The sequence below is a fragment of the Mytilus trossulus genome, chromosome 1 (genome assembly GCF_036588685.1).
Source record: "Mytilus trossulus isolate FHL-02 chromosome 1, PNRI_Mtr1.1.1.hap1, whole genome shotgun sequence".
NCBI classification, from domain to species: Eukaryota; Metazoa; Mollusca; class Bivalvia; order Mytilida; family Mytilidae; genus Mytilus; species Mytilus trossulus.
Window position 1 is genome coordinate 109,424,519 of NC_086373.1, and position 20,160 is coordinate 109,444,678.

General features: G+C 32.2%; 1 protein-coding gene across 1 annotated transcript; it reads left to right on the forward strand.

Moving 5' to 3' along the window:
* The first annotated feature begins 14,746 nt into the window (after nt 1-14,746).
* LOC134697255 (coiled-coil domain-containing protein 34-like) lies at nt 14,747-17,357 on the forward strand. The gene is made up of 3 exons (XM_063559416.1): nt 14,747-15,252; nt 15,662-15,948; nt 16,666-17,357. Exons 1-3 carry the CDS (start codon nt 14,898-14,900, stop codon nt 16,957-16,959), a joined length of 936 nt encoding a protein of 311 aa, XP_063415486.1. The 5' UTR covers nt 14,747-14,897; the 3' UTR covers nt 16,960-17,357.
* Nucleotides 17,358-20,160: the final 2,803 nt, after the last annotated feature.

Here is a 20,160-nt window from a genome sequence, read left to right on the forward strand (position 1 = left end):
CCATTACGATCCTGATATGTCAGTTGTATTTTAAAAGACAAATGTATCAACTAGCTAATGAGCATCAGTTAATAATCTTGTCTGCATTGATTCAACTTAAAACTGTCTGATCGGTTGTCGGGTGGAATTTTCGAAAATTCATAAACATTTAAAAAAAAATCTAATTAAATATTTCGTGGACTAGATTTTTTTTAGTGTATGAAGACTATAAACCCTAGTTATCACACACCAAAAAAATAGAATTTTTCGAAGATATGCATTTTCATCATCCAACTTGAAAGGCTGTCGTCAAGTACTTTCATTAAAAAAAAATAGCTATTCGAACACACCTTTTCTGTTTTTGTGACTCATTAGATATGTATTTCACTTGACCCATATATTTCGTCTTTTAGTACTGTGATTTTTATGTGTTATAAAGTCAACCTGTAGTTTTAATATATAAAAATATTAGAATCTGAAGCGAGACGATGTATGAAATAGTCTTACATTGTATGATATCAAAACAAAATACTCAACTCAAACACGCCCTAACATAAAAAGGTGCACTCGATTTTCTCTTTTCGATACAATTGTTACCCATTTTTTGGAGAAAAAAAATTCAGTCACATAATAGAAGGGCAGTTTTCCGTCCGTGGTAATTTTTTCAAAAAAATCGGAGGTTATGCATTTTCTTCATCCAACTTGAAAGATACCCATGTCGTCGACTTGATATCTAATTGTTCTGCTTAACTATGTACTTGATAAATTGAAAACTTATGCAAATGGTGTTTTTAAAATAATTCACCTCGTAATTGAGAAGAAAATTGCAATTTTGTTTGTTTCTATTAACTTTTAAAAAATTTGTCACTATGGTAAACAACACAGTAAACATTTATCGCCTTCTCTAATAAAGAGCTTCGATTATTTTGTTCTATTTCAACCTGGTTTCCGAGTGTAGTAGATACAAAAATCCAAATAAACCATCAGCTGATAAATAATGATAATTATTAAATTATCGAGGGCAGCACTAAAACTTGCATTTGTGTTCAAGAATAATTAAAGAATAATTTATTTCCAAATAGGATTGTACATTCAGATTGTTTATTTCTGAACATTTATTGAAATAAGAATGCTTAAATTGGTTGATTAATGGTTGCTTAACGTCCAGTGGCAAATATGTCATACATTTTCAGTAGAATGCTGAAAGATTGATCAGATTATTTTTTTTGAGAATTTATCGAACAGAGATTGGAAATAAGGATGACATTGTTGTCTCTTGAAATTAAGGCTATATAATTGTTCTGGATATAATGTAGTTACTTAAAGTTAAACATATCCTTCAATGCAAAATTTTACAAAAGCTTGTAAGATTTGCGACATCGGATTCAAAATGATTTTCAGTGGTTGTCGTTTGTTTATTTGGTTCATAAGTGTTTCTCGTTTCTCTTTCTTTTTTATATATATATATAGTAGACCTTTGGTTACCTGTTTGAATGGTTTGCCACTAGTGATTTTTGGGGGTCCTTTATAGCTTGCAGTTCGATTTGAACCAAGGCTCCTTGTTGAAGGCAGTACTAAATTCTCTGAAACTGACATTATCAAGATGCTTGATTTCTTGATTGACAACATATATATTTGTTACGTTTTGAGGACGTGTTTTTTCAACAGACTGTCGGCGTTCCAATGGGAACTAATGGTGCCCATCTTCTTGCCGACTTGTTGCTTTATAAATATGAGGCTGACTTCATACAGGAACTTCTTATAATGAAATATAAGAAGTTAGCAATATCCTTTAACTTGACTTTCCGCTATATAGATGATGTTCTCTCACTAAATAATTCAAAATTTGATGACTATGTTGTACACATCTATCCAATCAAACTAGATATAAAGGATACAACAGATACAATTAAGTCTGGCTCATATCTTGACTAACATCTAGAAATTGACAATGAGGGTCGGTTGAATGCATAACTTTACGACAAACGAGATGATTTCAGCTTCCCTATTGTCAACTTTCCATTTCTAATCAAGCAGCGCCTGCATACGAAGTATATATCTCCCAATTGATACGATATTATCGCGCTTGTATTTCTATCATGATTTCCTTGATAGAGGGTTGCTGCTCTAAAAGAAGCGGTTAAAGCAAGAGTTCCAAATGGTGAAGTATCATCCCTTCGTAAATTTTACGGACGCCATCACGAGTTGGTTGACCGTTATGGAATAACCGTTTCACAGGTGATATTGGATATGTTTCTTACGTAGTAACTACATTGCCCTTCCTTTTTCATGAATGTGACCTATCGAATTAGACTATTTTCCGGGTTTGCAATTACATGAGCAACACCACGGGTGCCACATGTGGAGCAGGATCTGCTAACCCTTCCGGAGCAAATGAGATTACCCCCAGTTTTTGTTGGGATTCGTGTTGCTCAGTCTTTAGTTTTCTGTGTTGTTTCTGGTGTTCTATTAAATGTCTGTTTGTCTTTTTCTTTTTTAGCCATGGCGTTGTCAATTTATTTTCGATTTGTGAGTTTAGCTGTTCCTCTGGTATCTTTCGTGCCCCTTTTTTTTTACCTATAATTATTTACTATTACAAATTGTGATTTGGATAGAGAGTTGTCTCATTTGCACTCATACCACATCTTCTTGTATCTACTAACATATGTTTTGATGACTTTAATGCAACAGTTGAAGCACTAAAATGTGTTTTCCCTTCTTCCCTTATTGATTAATTTGTCTCGCTACAATCATAATATTCATAATTGGATACTATGACCGTCTTAGGTAGTGGTACTGGTGATATTATAACAAATATTGTGTGTTTTTCTTTATATTAAGTTTTTCTTTATATAACATTATGTAGCTATTTCTTTATATCATGTGATTGCTATATATCGTTGCATTCAGTTACTTTGCTATACTAGGTGAATAATTTCTTATACATAGTAATTATGTTTTATGTTCTATGCTTTCATTATTATTTTTATGTGTGCTGTCATTACTTTGTGATGTGTTTTAATTATTATGCAATTATGTTATGTGATTTCATTATAAATTTGGTCCTTTTTTTTATTAAGTTATGTGCATTCATTATTTTGTTGTGAGCTTTCATTATAATGTTGTGAGCTTTCATTATTAGGTTCTGTGCTTTCATTATTGGGTTCTGTGCTTTCATTATTGGGTTCTGTGCTTTCATTATTATGTTGTGAGCTTGTGTTATTAAGTTATGTGCATTCGTTATCATGGTATGTACTTTCATTATAATGTTGTGTTGCTTTTATTGTTAATGTGTGTGCTTTCATAAATATGGTATGTTGTTTCATTATTGTGGTATATATTATTTTATTAAAAGCAAGCAGCCGCGGTTAAAGTAGAAGTTTCCACACCAAAGATCGAATAAAGGAAAAGAAAGACAACTCTGACTTTTTTTTCATTTCACCGAATTTTATTTTATTTGTGACGGTTACAAATTTAAATATTGAATTGAAAGGATATAAGGTAGCTTAGTTTGATTTCATGTTTAGTGAATTAACTAACCAGTTAGAAAGTAACACCCACTCCTATGGATAATATTAGACCGAGCCATCAAAACGACAGAAACGAGCGAAAATTGAGTACTTAGTCAGTGATCGTCAGTAGAATAGTTTCAGAATGTACTTATATATCAGAGTTCTATTCCGGCTGGTATTTTAATAAGGTTAAAGGGGTATCAATATTTATTATATCAGAGTTCTATCCCCGTCTGGTAAAGTGATAATTTTAAAAGGATATCATCTGAATACAATTGAGAATGGAAATGGGGAATGTGTCAAAAAACAACCCGACCATAGAGCAGACAACAGCAGAAGGCCACCAATAGGTCTTCAATGCAGCGAGAAACTCCCGCATCCGGAGGCGTCCTTCAGCAGGCTCGTAAACAAATATGTATAGTATAACATTGAGAATGGAAATGGGGAATGTGCCAAAGAGACAACAACCCGACCATAGAGCAGACAACAGCAGAAGGGCACCAACAGGTCTTCAATGCAACGAGAAATTCCTGCACTCGGAGGCGTCCTTAAGCTTGCCCCTAAACAAATATATACTAGTTCAGTGATAATGAACGCCATAATAAACTCCAAATTGTACACAAGAAACTAAGAGTTAAATTAATTCAAGACTAACAAAGGCCAGAGGCTCCTGACTTGAGACAGGCGCAAAAATGCGGCAGGGTTATACATGTTTGTGAGATCTCAACCCTCCCCCTATATCTCTAGCCAATGCAGAAAAGTAAACGTATAACAATACGCACATTAAAATTCAGTTCAAGAGAAGTCCGAGTCTAATGTCAGAAGATGTAACAAAAGAAAATAAACAAAATAACAATAATACATAAATAACACCAGACTACTAGCAGTTAAGTTCAGTGATAATGGATGAAAACTCCGAATTACTAGTATACACAGGAAACTAAAATTAAAAATGATATACGCAAAAATAAAGCATTCTTATCCAAATGTTTGGTGAAATATTTCACCCAACAAGTGAGTGGTTCCAGATCAACCAAAGGCTACAGAGGAGCTTGAAATGACAATGAATGGCGGTCGAAAAATGGAGACCTGAAGGCCACATCCAGCAGGCAGTTTGTAATTGTTTAACTTTGTTATAATATTTATAATAACTAATCCTCGAAAAGTTCAAGATATAATAAGTAATTATCTTTAGCCCATGAACTTCCGTAATAAGTTAGTATATACTAGTAGGTTTAGACCATTATTATATGATAATCAACCTTATGAACAATTATTCTTCCCACATCTAGAACGGTTCTGCTGCCTTGACGTGCTATCAAAATGACTAAAGTGTGTTTTTTTTTCCTAATTTGTTTATTTTTTTAAAACACATTGACGTCATAGGTATTACAGTGCGTTATTGTAATGGTATTGTTAATCACAGTTTCTGTACATGACGTCACTGTGTTACAGCCATTCGTGATTAGTGAAAAGATCTTCTTATTTATAAAGACCCGATAAACTGTGAGATACACGTAGAAGCGTAGTATGTGACAATTTTATAAACCGTGAGATACTTGTAGAAGCGTAGTATACGACAATGTTAACATTATAACTATCTATTAAATTAAAAGGTCATAAATAAAATATTAAGTTATAAAGATACTAGTAGTACTTTTCGAATTATGGTAAAAGTTCCCAATGACAATTTTCTTCAGGTTAAAATAGTATCATATACAATGTCAAGATGGTACCACATACAAAATACCCCGTCAAGCATGTACCATATACCCTGTATCTCATGATGTACCAGTTCTTTGGTTCATCTTCTGACTGGTGTGGAAATCTCGGGTTTAATACACGTATCTCATGTTATACCAGCTTTTTTTGGCTCGTCGTCTTCTGGCTGATGTTGATACCACGGGTCGATATATCATATCTCATGTTGTATCAGCTCATTGGCCTTCTATCCTCTGGCTGATATTGATATCTTTGGTCTATAACTCGTGTCATATGATGTATCAGCTCTTTTGCCTTCCGTTCTATGTCTGATATTGATTTCTCGGGTCTATAACTTGTATTACGCCCCCCTCTGAATCCGCCACTGGATAGATATGCAAAAATGTTTGTAAAAATAGAACACTTAGAAAATGTTATTACTGTACATTAAATAAACTTGTGGATGGGATACACTTTGTGACTAAATTCCCACTATATGTTTATAATAAAAATGAGTTTTTTTTCACTGAAATTTCATTAACCTACAATGGGTTTTTAATCTTTTGACATTTTCATGGCTATTAGCACAAGAAAATTTAGATATATATAAATGTTTGAGATAAGGAGAAGTTGAACCATAATAAATACAAATTAGCCACACTTATACTTATTTTGAGTGGTATATTTAACAGATGTTATATTATCTGGTTCTGTCCTGGCCTTATATAATAGTTATTGTAAAACGGTCACGGTTGTTTTCTTTTTAGTCCGGTGAAACTAAGATTTAACCTCAAACTAATTGCAACAGAAAATGTTTTAGTTCTTATCTATAGCATTATGCCTTTCATATACACAGAAAAAAGTCCCATAAAATATAACTTGAGGAAAACTCAAAATCAGCATTTTTAATTTCATATGGAAATTAACATTGAAACGGGAGATAACTCTTGCAAAAATGAGTCTTTTTAGGTCAGTTTTTTGTTGTTTTTCTTGAAATGTATGTAAAGTATGATACTTTGATGGGGTTATAAGTTTGTATTTGACTAAATTATATAATCTTCTGCTCATAAAATGTACAAAACCTAAGTGTTATGGGTAGTTTTATTTTTTTCCTGCATTTTTCATTAAAGAAATTGCAAATTTGAAGCTTTGTAACCATTTTGAAAAAATAATATGAAAATTTGGTATTGTTTATATCTTACATTTTTTTCAGCAACTTACTTATCTAAAGAAACTTTAAACCTCAAAAAGAAGAATACATGCTTAATTATTTTGATTTAAATTGAGATTATTTACCTTGACATGTTGAAAAATTCAATAAATGGTCAACTAATGAATTATGAAATTTAGATCATAACTTGATGAAAGATATGAAAACACCTTTAAAGTTGTTTGTTACACTCTAAAAACCGCTAAAAAATCAAGAATCAATACATTCTGATGAATAGAAGTGGTAAAGTTGTAATTTTGTATCATTTTTATTAATATTTCTGCCTTTTTCGCAAGAGTTATCTCCCTTTTCAATGCAAATCTCCATAGGAATTTTGAATTGTGATTTTTTTAGTCTTCCTCAAGTAAGTTTTAATGAGAAAACAACACAAGCGACATAAGTATCTACTTTATACGTTAAATGTTACTTAACAATGGTATTTGTACGTAGGAAGCGTAAACTTCATGTTATTTATACCTTCCAAACGTCATTTCAACATACATTATACATATGAAAGTGAAAATTATTAATTTGGATTGTCTTTCTTTTCCCAAAATCATTTTTAGACCGTTAAACAGATGAAATCACTGACTTTGCATACGTAAGATTGGAAGTCGGTGATTGTTAAACAGATTCATTTTTTTTAAGGTAGGCTAAAAATACGTTTTTTATAGATAAAATGAAATATATCAGTATCTTTTAATTTAAGTTGACATACTTTATACCCTTTTTATCAAATTGATTTATTTAAGTTTTCGGTGAAGACGACATTTGTATCTTTACAGTTGTTATGTTAATGTGCAATGTTATTTGTCAACCGATGAACACTTATTTAGATTACTAGAAGATCTTTGTAGAGTCCCCAGTCATCAATTCCATTTTATTTAATGCGTTGCAGCGCATACTACAGGAAATCGAACAAACTTTGAAGTTTATGCAAGGAAATAAATCAAGATTTTAAAATTATAAGAAGTCAAAACAGATAAAAGGAAATGTGGTTGCAATTTTTTTTTGCTTTCTGAAAGTTTATTATCATTCATGCAGAAAGAGCCATTACAACATATGAAAAGTAAATTTGCGGAAATTTCAGTCATACACTGGTACACACGATTTCATATAACATTCATTTTTTATAGTCTGAGTAAAGCCGTTTTCAATTAATATTTTAAAGTGCGTCTTTTCTGTTTGTAATGTTAATATACTGCTGTATCAGGTTTAGGGTGAAGGTTGACGCCTGTTAAAACGTCCAAGTCCGCTCCATATATTATATGCACCTGTCCTTAGTCAGGAATTTAAGTCAGGAACAGTGCTTGTCGTTTGTTGATATGTTTGATAAATGTGTCTCGTTTTGGTAAATAGATTACTAGACCGTTGGTTTTCCTGTTTGAATTGTGATACAATGGTCATTTTGGGGCCCTTTATAGCTTGTTATTATGCTCATTGTGTTTTGATGTTGCTTAGGGATAGTTATGATGTTGCTGTTGCTGCTTTTAAGAATCAAATAAAGGAAATCACTTTCAAACTCATTGCATGATTTTTTTTCTATATTTATATGTTTATGAATTTAAAGAAAAATTCCCTCTGTTCGTTCTCCCCTCAAGCAACAGCAACAGCAGCATAACTACTTTAAATAGGAAATGAAATGCGAACGACAAAAGCTGCAGGAGCATTGAAAACAGTTTATGAAAAAAATCTTAATATTAGCATTTTAAGCAGCAGCAACAACAACAACGCTTTATCCTCAAGTAGCGACAACAACAAAACACTCACAAGAAGGTAGTGAGCACACGAGCTGTAGAGGAAGCAAAAGCATTACATGGAAACACCTTGTATATGACTCAACATGAAGCAACAGCAGCAGCGACAATACTTTAAAGTGTGAAATGAGCACTACTACACTAGGCCGATATTTAATAACACAACTTGAAAACGCCACAGAAAGCACCCAAATTAGAATTTTAACCTATCAATACAAATAAAAAGATGTGGTGTGAGTTCCAACGAGACAATTCTACATCCTAGTCAAGTTCATATATGAATTTGAGAACGCGGACCCTATAGAAAGCACCCCAACCCGTAAAGCCCTGTCTCGTAGTTGTACCGTTATAACTAAACTCCCAACATTGATCGATTCTGTTCCGGAACTACTTTAATTTACTCCATCTTTTAGTGAAGAGTTGGTCTGAGCTGGAACTTCCAGTGATTTTGCATTGTTACCCAAGATAAAAAAAAAAAACACCTAGAACTATTTCTATATAAATCTACACATCCGAGAAGTTCAGAACCAAAAGGGCGGAAAGATGTTGGGACTCCCAATCGGCACTCCAGGGACGATAAAGAAACTAACCTTTTTCCTACAGATTCAATTTAGTTTCGCGAAATGTTGCACAATTCTGAAGTGCAAATTCAATGCATGGTTTCTCGAAAAAACTTTAAAAATTAAATGATGCGGTTAGTATTCCTTTCATGGTAGACCAGTTGCCGCATCACAATGTAAGGAGTATATTCACATCACTTAATGTCATACATCTGATATTTCAGGAAGCTACCATTTGATTTAATGGGGGCGGGGAGGGGGTGTTGGGTTACGATAACAAAAGTTGTGTCCTGCATTTTTTTTTAAAGTTGCAATTTCTGTCCTGCAATTTTATTTTTCACTATGTTTGGTCCTGATTTTTTTTTGCTTAGTTGCTCATCCTGATTTTTTTTTGATTAGTTGCTCATCCTGCCTTTTTTCAATCGAAACTCATGTCCTGTATCTTTTAAATCAAAATTTCTGTCCTGCCTTTTTTTTTTAGAATTTCATCCAACCGGAACTTGTACAACCTTATCTAAAAAAATCTAATGATGAAACAAATGTTTTTAGCTCTTTAATGAAAGAAATGTTTTAATCTCATGGATGAAACCCGTTAAGCGTTTACATGGTGTCAACAAGGGGGAAACATCTATGTTCATGGTATAAAAGCGTCAAAAGGGGGATATCAATAAAACATATAGATCACAAAAAACTTTTTCTTATAGAAAATTGTTGTTTAAAAAAAAAATCCATTCTTGCTTCGTATAACTATAGTTTCCAATTAATTCTTATCTTTCAAGTTCTTAATCCAGTCGTAGCTATATAAGTTTAAGCGACTTAACGACAACAATTACATGAACCGTCAATGAATTGTAGTCTATGCCTTTTATCTGCAACATAGTATTATGCATTTCTACACAAAATGTAAAGCTCTGGATCGACTCAGTTTTGAAGAGACCAATAATTTTGATAGACTCATTTTTTAAAGATTAACAAAAAATATTAAAATCCTAATTAATGTACAAAAATGAACAAAAAGCAAATATGTAACACGGCACCAAACGACAACCACTGAATTACAGGCTCTAGACTTGGGGGACAGGCACATATGTACGTAAAACGGGGTTAAACATGTTAGCGGAGTCCCAACCCTCCCCTAAACTGGAACAGTGGTGTGATAGTACAATATAAGAACGAAATGTAAAAATCATTTGAAAAAGGCTTATCTGTAGATATTCGGTTTCCACAGTATTTCATGTACCTTTTGGAAACCGGCAAATATATTTGCTATTCTCTTTATATCATAGCAACGTTATGTTTATATATTTATATATGGCGTCGAAAGCCAAAACGCAAAGATATGCTGATAAAGTTTAACTTGGGTTAATTAAACTAAATTGATGTATGTGGTATTTGTGCTTAATTAGCTAACGAACATTTTGTTGATTGATATAGAGCGTTACTCATCTAGTGTGAACTGGTTATGATTGGTGGTCTAGTCTGGTTGTCTTGTCTGTCTGTCTGTCTGTCTGGTGGCATTGTCTGTCTGTCTGATTGGTGGTCTAGTCTGGTTGTCTTGTCTGTCTGTCTGGTGATCTTGTCTATCTGTCAGTTTATCTGGTGTTCTTGTCCCTCTGTCTGATTATCTGGTGTGTCTGTCTGGTGGTCTTGTCTGTTTGTCTGTCTGTGCAGTGGTCTTTTCTGACTATCTGTTGGTCTCGTCTGGCTGGCTGTCTGTCTGGTTATCTTGTCTGGCTGTCTGTCTGTCTGTCTGTGTCTGTTTGGTGGTCAGGTTTGTGTGTCTGTGTGGTGGTCTTTTTATGTGTCTGTCTTGTGGTCTTGCCTGTCGGTTTGTCTCTCTGATGGTCTTGTCGGTCTGATGGTCTTATCTGTCTGTATATCTGTCTTTCTGATGGTATTGTCTGGCTGGCATATGTCCATGATTAAATCCAGATCAAGTTCGAATTTGTTTGGGTCTTATGCATTTGATCGTGTAATTCTTGATATGCTGGATACTATCAACGCCAGCCTGTGTCCACACTTGTTTCATTCGATATTTCATAAACGTATTTGCAATAAGTTCTTCCCAAAAAATAAACTTCGTTATTTATGTGTTCAACCTTACTGTGTATACTCGTTTAAAGAGATGTTTGGTACAATATGACCAGAAGATAGCCTCTCAGTTGTTCCGTTAATTTTCTTTCTAATATTAACATCGTAGAAAGAACGAACAATCTTTTTATTTGTTTAAAAAAATTGTGCGGGGGGGCATTTTATTTCGTACAGACAATTTGATGAAGTATATATGAAGCAAAATAGAATAAAACTTTAAAAAATCCTTTGTTCAACCACAAAAGATGAATGGTAGATATCTAACAATATTAACAATCAGATAGATAACTACAAGGGGGAGTAATGTTGATTTTAAGCAACTGTTGGTTACCGTATGACCTTCATTATTGAGCTTTAGTCCAGACCCAGGGCTCAATTTCAGATTGCCTTAATTATGTACTGACGACAATTAACAAACATGAACTATCTTGATATATAAAATATACGACAAATGTATATGTTGACGTGAAGTTTTGTATCAACCATAAATATTTAGCTTTAGTTTTTTTTTTTAAATTTCACACATGTTGATTCTGACTTGACTATAAGGTATATCTTTAAAATACTATTTATGATAACTATACGTCAAACACAACTTTGAATTAGAGATTGTTGTGAATATCGTGGGTAGACGGTCAACAAAGTGAGATGATATTTGTATATTTTGAGATCTTTTATTTCAATTTTCAATTAGAAAATTGTAATAACAACATGCTTTGACTTAATAATTAACCCTTGACATTTAAAACAAAGCATAACAGATGTTACCGGAATCACTAAATACTAAACAAATCAAAACTGCTTTTTCAAGTTTAAGACGTGTATGTTAGCGTAAAGATCGACTAATTGTGCACTGACGAAATCTCTTTTTTGGAAAGGGAATTACAACGAGAAATCAAACTCAAATATTATAAGTAGCAACAAAGTCAAGCACTGAGTAGCATATGTTCGAGCATAAATTATGGCGGTGGACAAACGTGTTTACCTACTCAAAATTCTCTCCTATGTTTAGAAAGCGATGCAGCAGCAGTCGGTAAAAATCAGTTTAAAAAGACTGTTGCAACAACTCACAATAAATAACTCGTAAGAAATAGTCTAAGCTAGGACACAGATTAACGATCTGAGATATTAAAGCCCGGAATGACGAAGTATAAGAAAATGAAAGACGAAAACATTTCAAAAAGACCACAGCAGACCATAAAGCAAAATTCAGCCTAATAATGGCATGCGGCTGTATTTGTTTTTTGATCGGTTTGTTTCTATCAAACAAAAAAGTACAGTATCAACCAACAAAAGATTGTTTAATTGTCCAATGTATTCATGATTCCCTAACTTAAGATAAACGTTTTCCACTAATTTTGTCTTAATTCAAATATCCTTATTAGATTAAGGAAAAGTATGAAGATAAAGGCGAAATTATGGCTGAATGCATTTTGGAAAAAGGGAGACAATTCAATCTCAAATATAGTCTTAATTGTGATTTCTTACGTATACTTTATGTATGACGTTAGTAAAGTCAGATATCGAGAATTCTCTTATGGGACTTTTTTCTGTGTAAATTTAGGGTAAAATGCTAAAGATTAAAACTTAAAAATCTTCCGTTGAAATTTCTTTCAGGTTAGGGTCAAATTTATGCTAGATTGACACAGGCACTTGTCTCAATTTATATAGGACATTTTTTTTGGTTTTTGGAGACAAGTGCCTGTGTAGATTGACTGGACTATTTATGCTTTTTCAATTTATGACTTATCTCAGTATGTATTTGTATGTAATTTGATAAACGCAAATGTATAGGGCCCTTTAATATGAAATTAAAGTAATAATTATCTGGTGCTGTCCTGGCCTTATATAACAATTATTGTAAAATGGTTTTGTTTTCTAATCTTATGTATTTGTATGCAATATGATAAAAGCTTTGTTTTGGGCCGAGTTTGATTTGAAAATAAAGTATTCTTATTCTGTCGTAATTATATACCATACAGACGATTAACCAGATGATCAATGATTGAGTAATATAAAATACACTGGTCAAGCACCTCTTTCGATCTGGTCATTTACTACTGAACTTACTATCAATTATAAATAATAGAGAATCCAACGATATTAGAAAAAAGTTTCAAAATAATCAGGTTTGGATATTGAATTACTATAAGGCTTGTTATTTTTTGTGGGAAATGATGGCTTGCAGCTCAGCACATACCTGAATAAAAATTTGAATATAAGACCGACGTTCACTGCTAAACCCTACTTTAACATCACATCAGATAATGACATGATACGGACAAGGGGAGACAAATCATTTTAATTCAAGGCCATTGTAGAAGATGGTAAATATTTTACGTTTTCCTTTATATTTAAGACTTCATTTTATGCAAATACCAGCATGTACAAAGTGTTCCCAAAAGAGAAATCTCAAACGTATACAAATTAAAAAAAAACCCCATATATTTTTATAAATCAAATCTTTGAACAAAATACACTAAAATAGTCAACAGTTAAAATAACAGTTGTAAAATGATTGTCAAATATCGAAAATATGTTTTGACTATTTGTTTTGAATATAGAAGTTAGGTGCAGACCCGAGGGGAACGCATGAACCACGAACGGAGCGAGACCGATGCGTCTCCAATGTGCATGCGTCACTCGTCATGATTTTCTAACCTCACACCACCTGACACCTAAGTTAACTGGCATAAATTAAAAGGAATTAGGACACAAAACGCAGATTAACAAATCAGATGATTGTTCTCATGTATGTGAAGAAGTTCCAACACCGCTAAACGAGGATCGAAAAATACCAGAAGGACATTCAAACTTATATGTGGAAACAACGCCATGGCTAAAGATAAAAGGAAAAAGAACTAAATTTAGTAAACGCCAGACGCGCGTTTCGTCTACAAAAGACTCATCAGTGACGCTCGAATCCAAAAAAGTTAAAAAGGCCAAATAAAAAGACTGACAATAGCACACAAAACACACTACAATGAAAACTAAAGACTGAGCAAGTCGAGCTCAACCACAAACTGAGGATTAGCTCATGTGCTCTGGAAGGGTAAGCAGATCCTGCTTCACGTGTGGCACCTATACATAACACACTAATAAGAGATCGAGGCGTCGTATTAGTCAACTAATTCGTAATGTCATTATGGTGAGCGTACACATTTTTATATTATTATTTACTACCATTTCAGTTTGACTCTGATCAATAGTTGTGTCATAGGTTATTATAGCACAACTCCATTTTTTATATTACAATAATGTATGTTGTGTATATTCTTCTTGACTTTTATCCTTTTAATCGTTTTATCGTAAAAACAAACCATAAAAATGAAGTTTATTTCAAATAATACTTATTGTTATACCGAATGTCTGTTTTTTAAATGAACAAACAAACAAAATGATGACCCCACAAAAACAAAAAGAGGTGTGGTATATTTTTAGTTCTTGTTGTTTTTTTGTAAAGGCATTCTAACATAATTTTACATCTAACGCTTTTTTTTTAGAACACTTGGAAGAACGTCGAATTAGCCCAGCCGAATTCATATATAAAGACAATACTTTATTATTATTATTTATTATGATTATTATTATTATTATTATTATTATTATTATTATTATTATTTTTTTTTCTTCTGTCAAATCCTTGGTTTTGATAAATATACGTTAAACTTTATGCGTATCACTTAGAAATTAATCTAAATGTAGGAAAGGGATTTCCATGTCAAATTTGAATAAATCATTTTAATGTTTACAAACCCGATAAGAAATAAACAAGCGTGTTCTGTTCGAAAGGTTTGACATATCGAAATGTGTGATCAATATTTTTAAAATGACATTTAAATATATTATGACAGATCATTATTAAACAGGAGTTCAATTATTGGTCGCCGTTATTTTCCGATGTTTAGTCGGTAGTTTACGTGAATAGTTTATAGTAACAACCTGACAACGGGATCAAATATTTACCGTTATTCAATCAGAACAATTGAAATTTAAAATTCAATTGTGTTATTACTTTTTCGTGTCGTTAAATACTTCTCTTGTTTCATGAAGAAGTTATTCTATTGAGAAAAACCATTAAGCAAAGATGGGATGCAAACAATCTAAACTCGCTGGCCGAATTCAGCCTGTTGGACCGGCTTCTGTCAAAACAGACAATTCTAAAAGAAACGGCAGAGAATTTGATGTAGACCACAAATCTGGCAAGAAAATACGAAAATCTAAATCACAAAATAGTAAACAGTTCGGATCAAGTGTAAGTCTGGACGATGATAGGTCGATAGCAGATTCCGAAGACAGAGGATTCTCGGCTACTTCTAAATTTTCTAAAAAGAGTGGAGATTCTGGACTAGAAGCTGACTATGCTTTTGTTATTACAGAAGATTCAGATCCAGACAAAGTTCAACAAATAGAACAGGAATTCTGTGGAAATGAAAACCTAGGTAAGTCCATACAACATATTTCATATAATGTTTACGTGTTCAGCCTAAAATAGAACGTTTTTATAATATTATCAGTTATCCCAAGATTAGTGTTGACACACACAACACTTTTAAACATTTAATATAATAACATTCCAAAACAGTTACAAAGTCATGCAAGTTATTGTCTTGATTTTTAAAGGTAAAATGTATTCTGAACAATTGATCATATATTCTTTTGAAATGGTAATTCATTTTTATTATTCTAATTCTTGCAATACCTTAATACTAGTATATATGTATTTTATGTCTTTTATAATGTCCGACTTGAAATAAAACAGGGGTCTTACTTTTTGAAACGTTTCTTATTTGCCATGTATAACTTTTGCACTTTTATAAAGTTTTCAATGAATTTGTATTTCATTAATAGAACTTGCATTGAATGGAACTCCATGCCCAGTTAGAACTAGTGCTAAAGATCGAGAACGAATGGAGGAATCCATGATCCTACAGTCATTACGTGAGGAAGGGTTGATAACCAAACAACAGAAAGCAAGCACGAATTATGCTACGTTCGAAATAGTTGCTGTCGACTCAACGGGTGAAATTAGACCCCCGCCAAGATTGGAAAAACTAGAACGAAGGAGAAAGAAGAAAAAGATCCTAACAGAGGAAGAAATTAGAGAAAAGTTGGAGAAAGCAGAGAGGAGAAAAAGGGTATGTTCTCCTTAATAACAATATACTGGCTTCGGGAAAGTTGCGCCCGGTGCTCCTTTCCTCTTAAATTTTACAATAAAATTAGCAATAGCTGTTCATAGTGGATATAACTAATATTCCCGGCGAAAAAAGACACAATCAGATGAATTGAGATACCCAAATAAAAGAGAAAACTATTCAGTTATTCTTATATCAGAAGAATAGATATTGTCACATTAAAGGGTGGTTGATGGAGAAACGAGACATTGATATATAAAAGAAGTCACAACAAAGTCATTTTTTTAAACAATGAAACTTGAACTGTTCAGTATCCCCCTATAATGTTAAATCTACCAGTTGTTTGTCCTAAGCGGGACGAACTAACGCCTGTGTGACATTTTCTCATCTACATCTATACTCTGACCATAGATACAGTATACTTATTACATTTATATATCTCGTATTGATAACATAAATCCATGAGTTCAATGATATGCTTACAAGTCAATTTGTCACATAATGATTTCATTACTTACATATTTGGTCCATTTGGCAATGAAATTAATTATTCATTTTATACATATATGTCATATATATATATGTTTTTACCACCGTACAATCCATTACTGTGAATATTTACTTTTATTGTCAATCGCTTAAAAAGTCTAAGGAGTGGATTTCGACGTAACAGTTATGCACTAGTTATCATCCTTTGTTAATTATTAATTATTTTTGTAGAAAAAGGAAGAAGAAAGATTGAATAAAATCAAAGATTTAGAGAAATCCAATACGAACAACTGTTTAGAACTTTTCATGGTTTCGCAAAAACAAAAAGAGGAAACAGTCATTAAAAAATTAGACACCGCCGCTGAAAATAAAGAGAAAAAATTAAGGGAAATGAGAGAAAAACAATTGGAACGTGAAAGGCGAGCGGAGCGAGTACGACAACGAAAACAATTGGCGCTTTTAGAAAAACAAGGACTTATGGAGGAGGACAGTAATATACCACGTGGAAATGAATTAGAGTTTTGAACATAATCAACATCAACGCATCACAAAGGAAGCATAACTGTGTCATATGACTCTTTCACAAGGTCTCATAGACCCACGCTTGTACGGGTCCAGCCATCAGTGTCGGGTCCGGGAATAACTCATACTTGTTTCCCATTTGTGTTGTTTGCTCAGTATTAATATTGTATCCATATTTATTCAGGCAATTTCAGTGAACAATAAGAACTAATTGATAGAAAAGTCGGTCATTTTTAATAGTAATTAAATATGATTGATTTAAAATCAACGTACATTGTAAAGCCTTTTAAAGTAAGTAATATGGAATACAATTACCTAACAGTATTATTTATTGTTCAATGTATTGCTAGAAGATTAAATTATATTAATGTTTTAAAGCACGTATTAAATTATATGAATAAGCAATGTGTTCTTATTGTATTGGTTTAAATATTATTAAGCTTATTATACACGTGCAGTATTTCTCATACCACGTCCATATGTTAATATGACCCTTCCCATCTACGTCCAGATATTCCCCATTTCCATTCTTAATTCAAGATATGTTAATCATTTCACAAATACAACCCCATACGCTCCAACAATAAACACCCAAAAGTTTAGTAGATATCTTGCCATTTATTTTAATCTTTAGATTTGTTAAATACAATATTATGCACCCTGGAAAATACACATTGCACAGATACATTGCCCATAGAAAATGAACTTCTACATTTCTTTTTATAATTGATTAAATTTCCTTGGAAGAACAAATTGTATTACTATACTACATATGTATAATCAATAAAAGACCTCAGATATTAAACTGTAGAATGTGACTATAACACTTTAATGAGTTTTTGATTGATTTAACATTTCAAGAAACGAAGATTCCGTTTCCCTTTCTATTATACTGATAATTTGCAAACACTGGACTGTTCTGATGAACTCAGCGCTTCTAATTGACCAAATCTAGTTTACTTTAAAAAAAATTGTTAAAAAGAAAATAAACTGACAACGCTGGCGTGGCCTAAAAGGAAAGAGACAAACAGACAGATAAAAGCACAAAAGACACAACAAAGTGGAACATAGTGTAAACATAGTTTGAAAGTTTGGTTCCTAAAAAAAATAAGGGAAGGCTTCAACTTAAATCTTTCATGCTGCGTTACTCTAAATGTAAACGTAATAATTTTAATTCCATAATATCTTTAAGCATATTTTGATAAATTTAAAGTGTCCCAATTTGTGTTTTGTTATTATTACATACATTTTTTTCAGTTGAAAAGAAAAACGAATTCGTTTATTATAAAAAAAACTTGAAAAAAAAATGTTATAACACTAGGTTAATTCTAACGCAACGGATTTAATAAACAAATGATTTAACCCAGATAAACATGTCAAAATCGTGAACTGTTTAATACGCCACACTGAAAAATCACTCGGCATGAAAGAACTGTTTTAATCTGGAGATTCAGTAATTAATGAAGCATTGATAATCAAAAATATTTGACATAAATTACTTTAATTAAAATACAAATGTATTTTCATTAGAATAGGTAACGTGTTTAAACACATTTTAATTTAATTTGAGAAAAGTGTTTTTTAATATTGAGTCAAAATTTTAAAAGTTGTACTTCCGAGTGTGCGTCTGTACCTGTCTGCGATATAGTGTAAATTTAAGTTCAAACACATTAACCGACGTCAAACCTATATTAGTAAATAGAGGGGGTCTTGGTAGAATAATTGATCACTATTTGTTGAAGTAAAAAGTCTTGGTTTATTATTGATCACTGTTTGATAAGGGCGTACAAACCCACACATTTATAGGTTATTTCTATATTCAATAATAGGGTTAAAAAATACAAAATATAATGTAACAATTGTTATTTTAAACAGAACATAAATTATTTAAAAATAAAGATAACAGAGTGTAACTGTCATTAGCTTAAATTTCAAAAAGTTTTTACCATAACCCGCGGCGTCTTAACAGACAGTGTCAAATGCCTTTTCGAAATCTACAAATACATAGTACATCTTTTTCGATGTTTATGTTTTTAAAGAATTAAAAAAAATATCAACAATATTATTCAATGCGAAATAGAATGGAAATCGGCTCAATATAGTAGTTGTTGCGATTTTTCAATGTTTACGCGTTTTACTACTATCTTGAGATCTACATTAAACAATAAAAATATTTTTAATTATTCTGGAAATATAGAAATAATATTTTTGTTTGTAATATGATTTCTTTATTATTTAAATTAAAAAAAACTCCGATCACGTTTTACGATAAACAACTGATTTTCCGCAGCCAAAAGCTGACCAGCAAACTCCCTTAATTCACATTCGAAACGTTTTAATTCGTATTAACAAAAACGTATTTCTAATTCGAATTAGCGAATTCGAATCAATTCGAATTAAAAAGAAGAGTGTGTGAACGGGATTAGCGAATTCGATTCGCATTCGATTCGAATACAATTCGAATTAGATGTCCGTGTGAACGAGGCATTAGATAAACAATAAAATCTACAAGAACATAAAGTGATGGGAGTCGTTAGTTGTTATTGTCCTAAATGGCTTGGCGTTTTATTCAACAAGTTGATCTGGACAAAACACGGCTACAATATTAGTATGGTGTAGCAGATGGTAGCCACAATTGCTCATAATTTGAATGTTGCGTATGATATTTTACCAGTTGGGCGATTCAGCTGACAACTAGGAGCCTCTAGTTTTAATATTTATTTATTTATTATAAATGTCATATAAGATCTTGTCATCACTGAAATTGTCCCTCGTCATCATGTCTTCTCTGAAACTATAAAACCAACCGTGTTTAGTTTGAGAGAGAAACACGACAGTACTTAAATAATAATTTCTTAGAAAAAATATATACTCGTATTTCCTTTGGTGAGACTAATGCAAACAATGTTGCATGCTTTGTATGGCTCCATTGTAAAACAATGGGATTGTTAAAAGAATTCTCATCATTAGTTATTTATTTGAGGAATGTGTTAAAATGAAGTATAATCAATAGAATTGTTAAAAGCTGTTTTTATTGAATCATACATGTTTCAACTGAAGTAGTTATAACTAAGTAGAATATAGACCAAAGATCCATGTCAGTGAAGCGTGTATCAATAATTTTCTGTATGTAGTAACTTGGAGCAATATGCATATTATATTAGAAATGGATAGATATGTTTTAGGTAGTCACTCGATGTAACT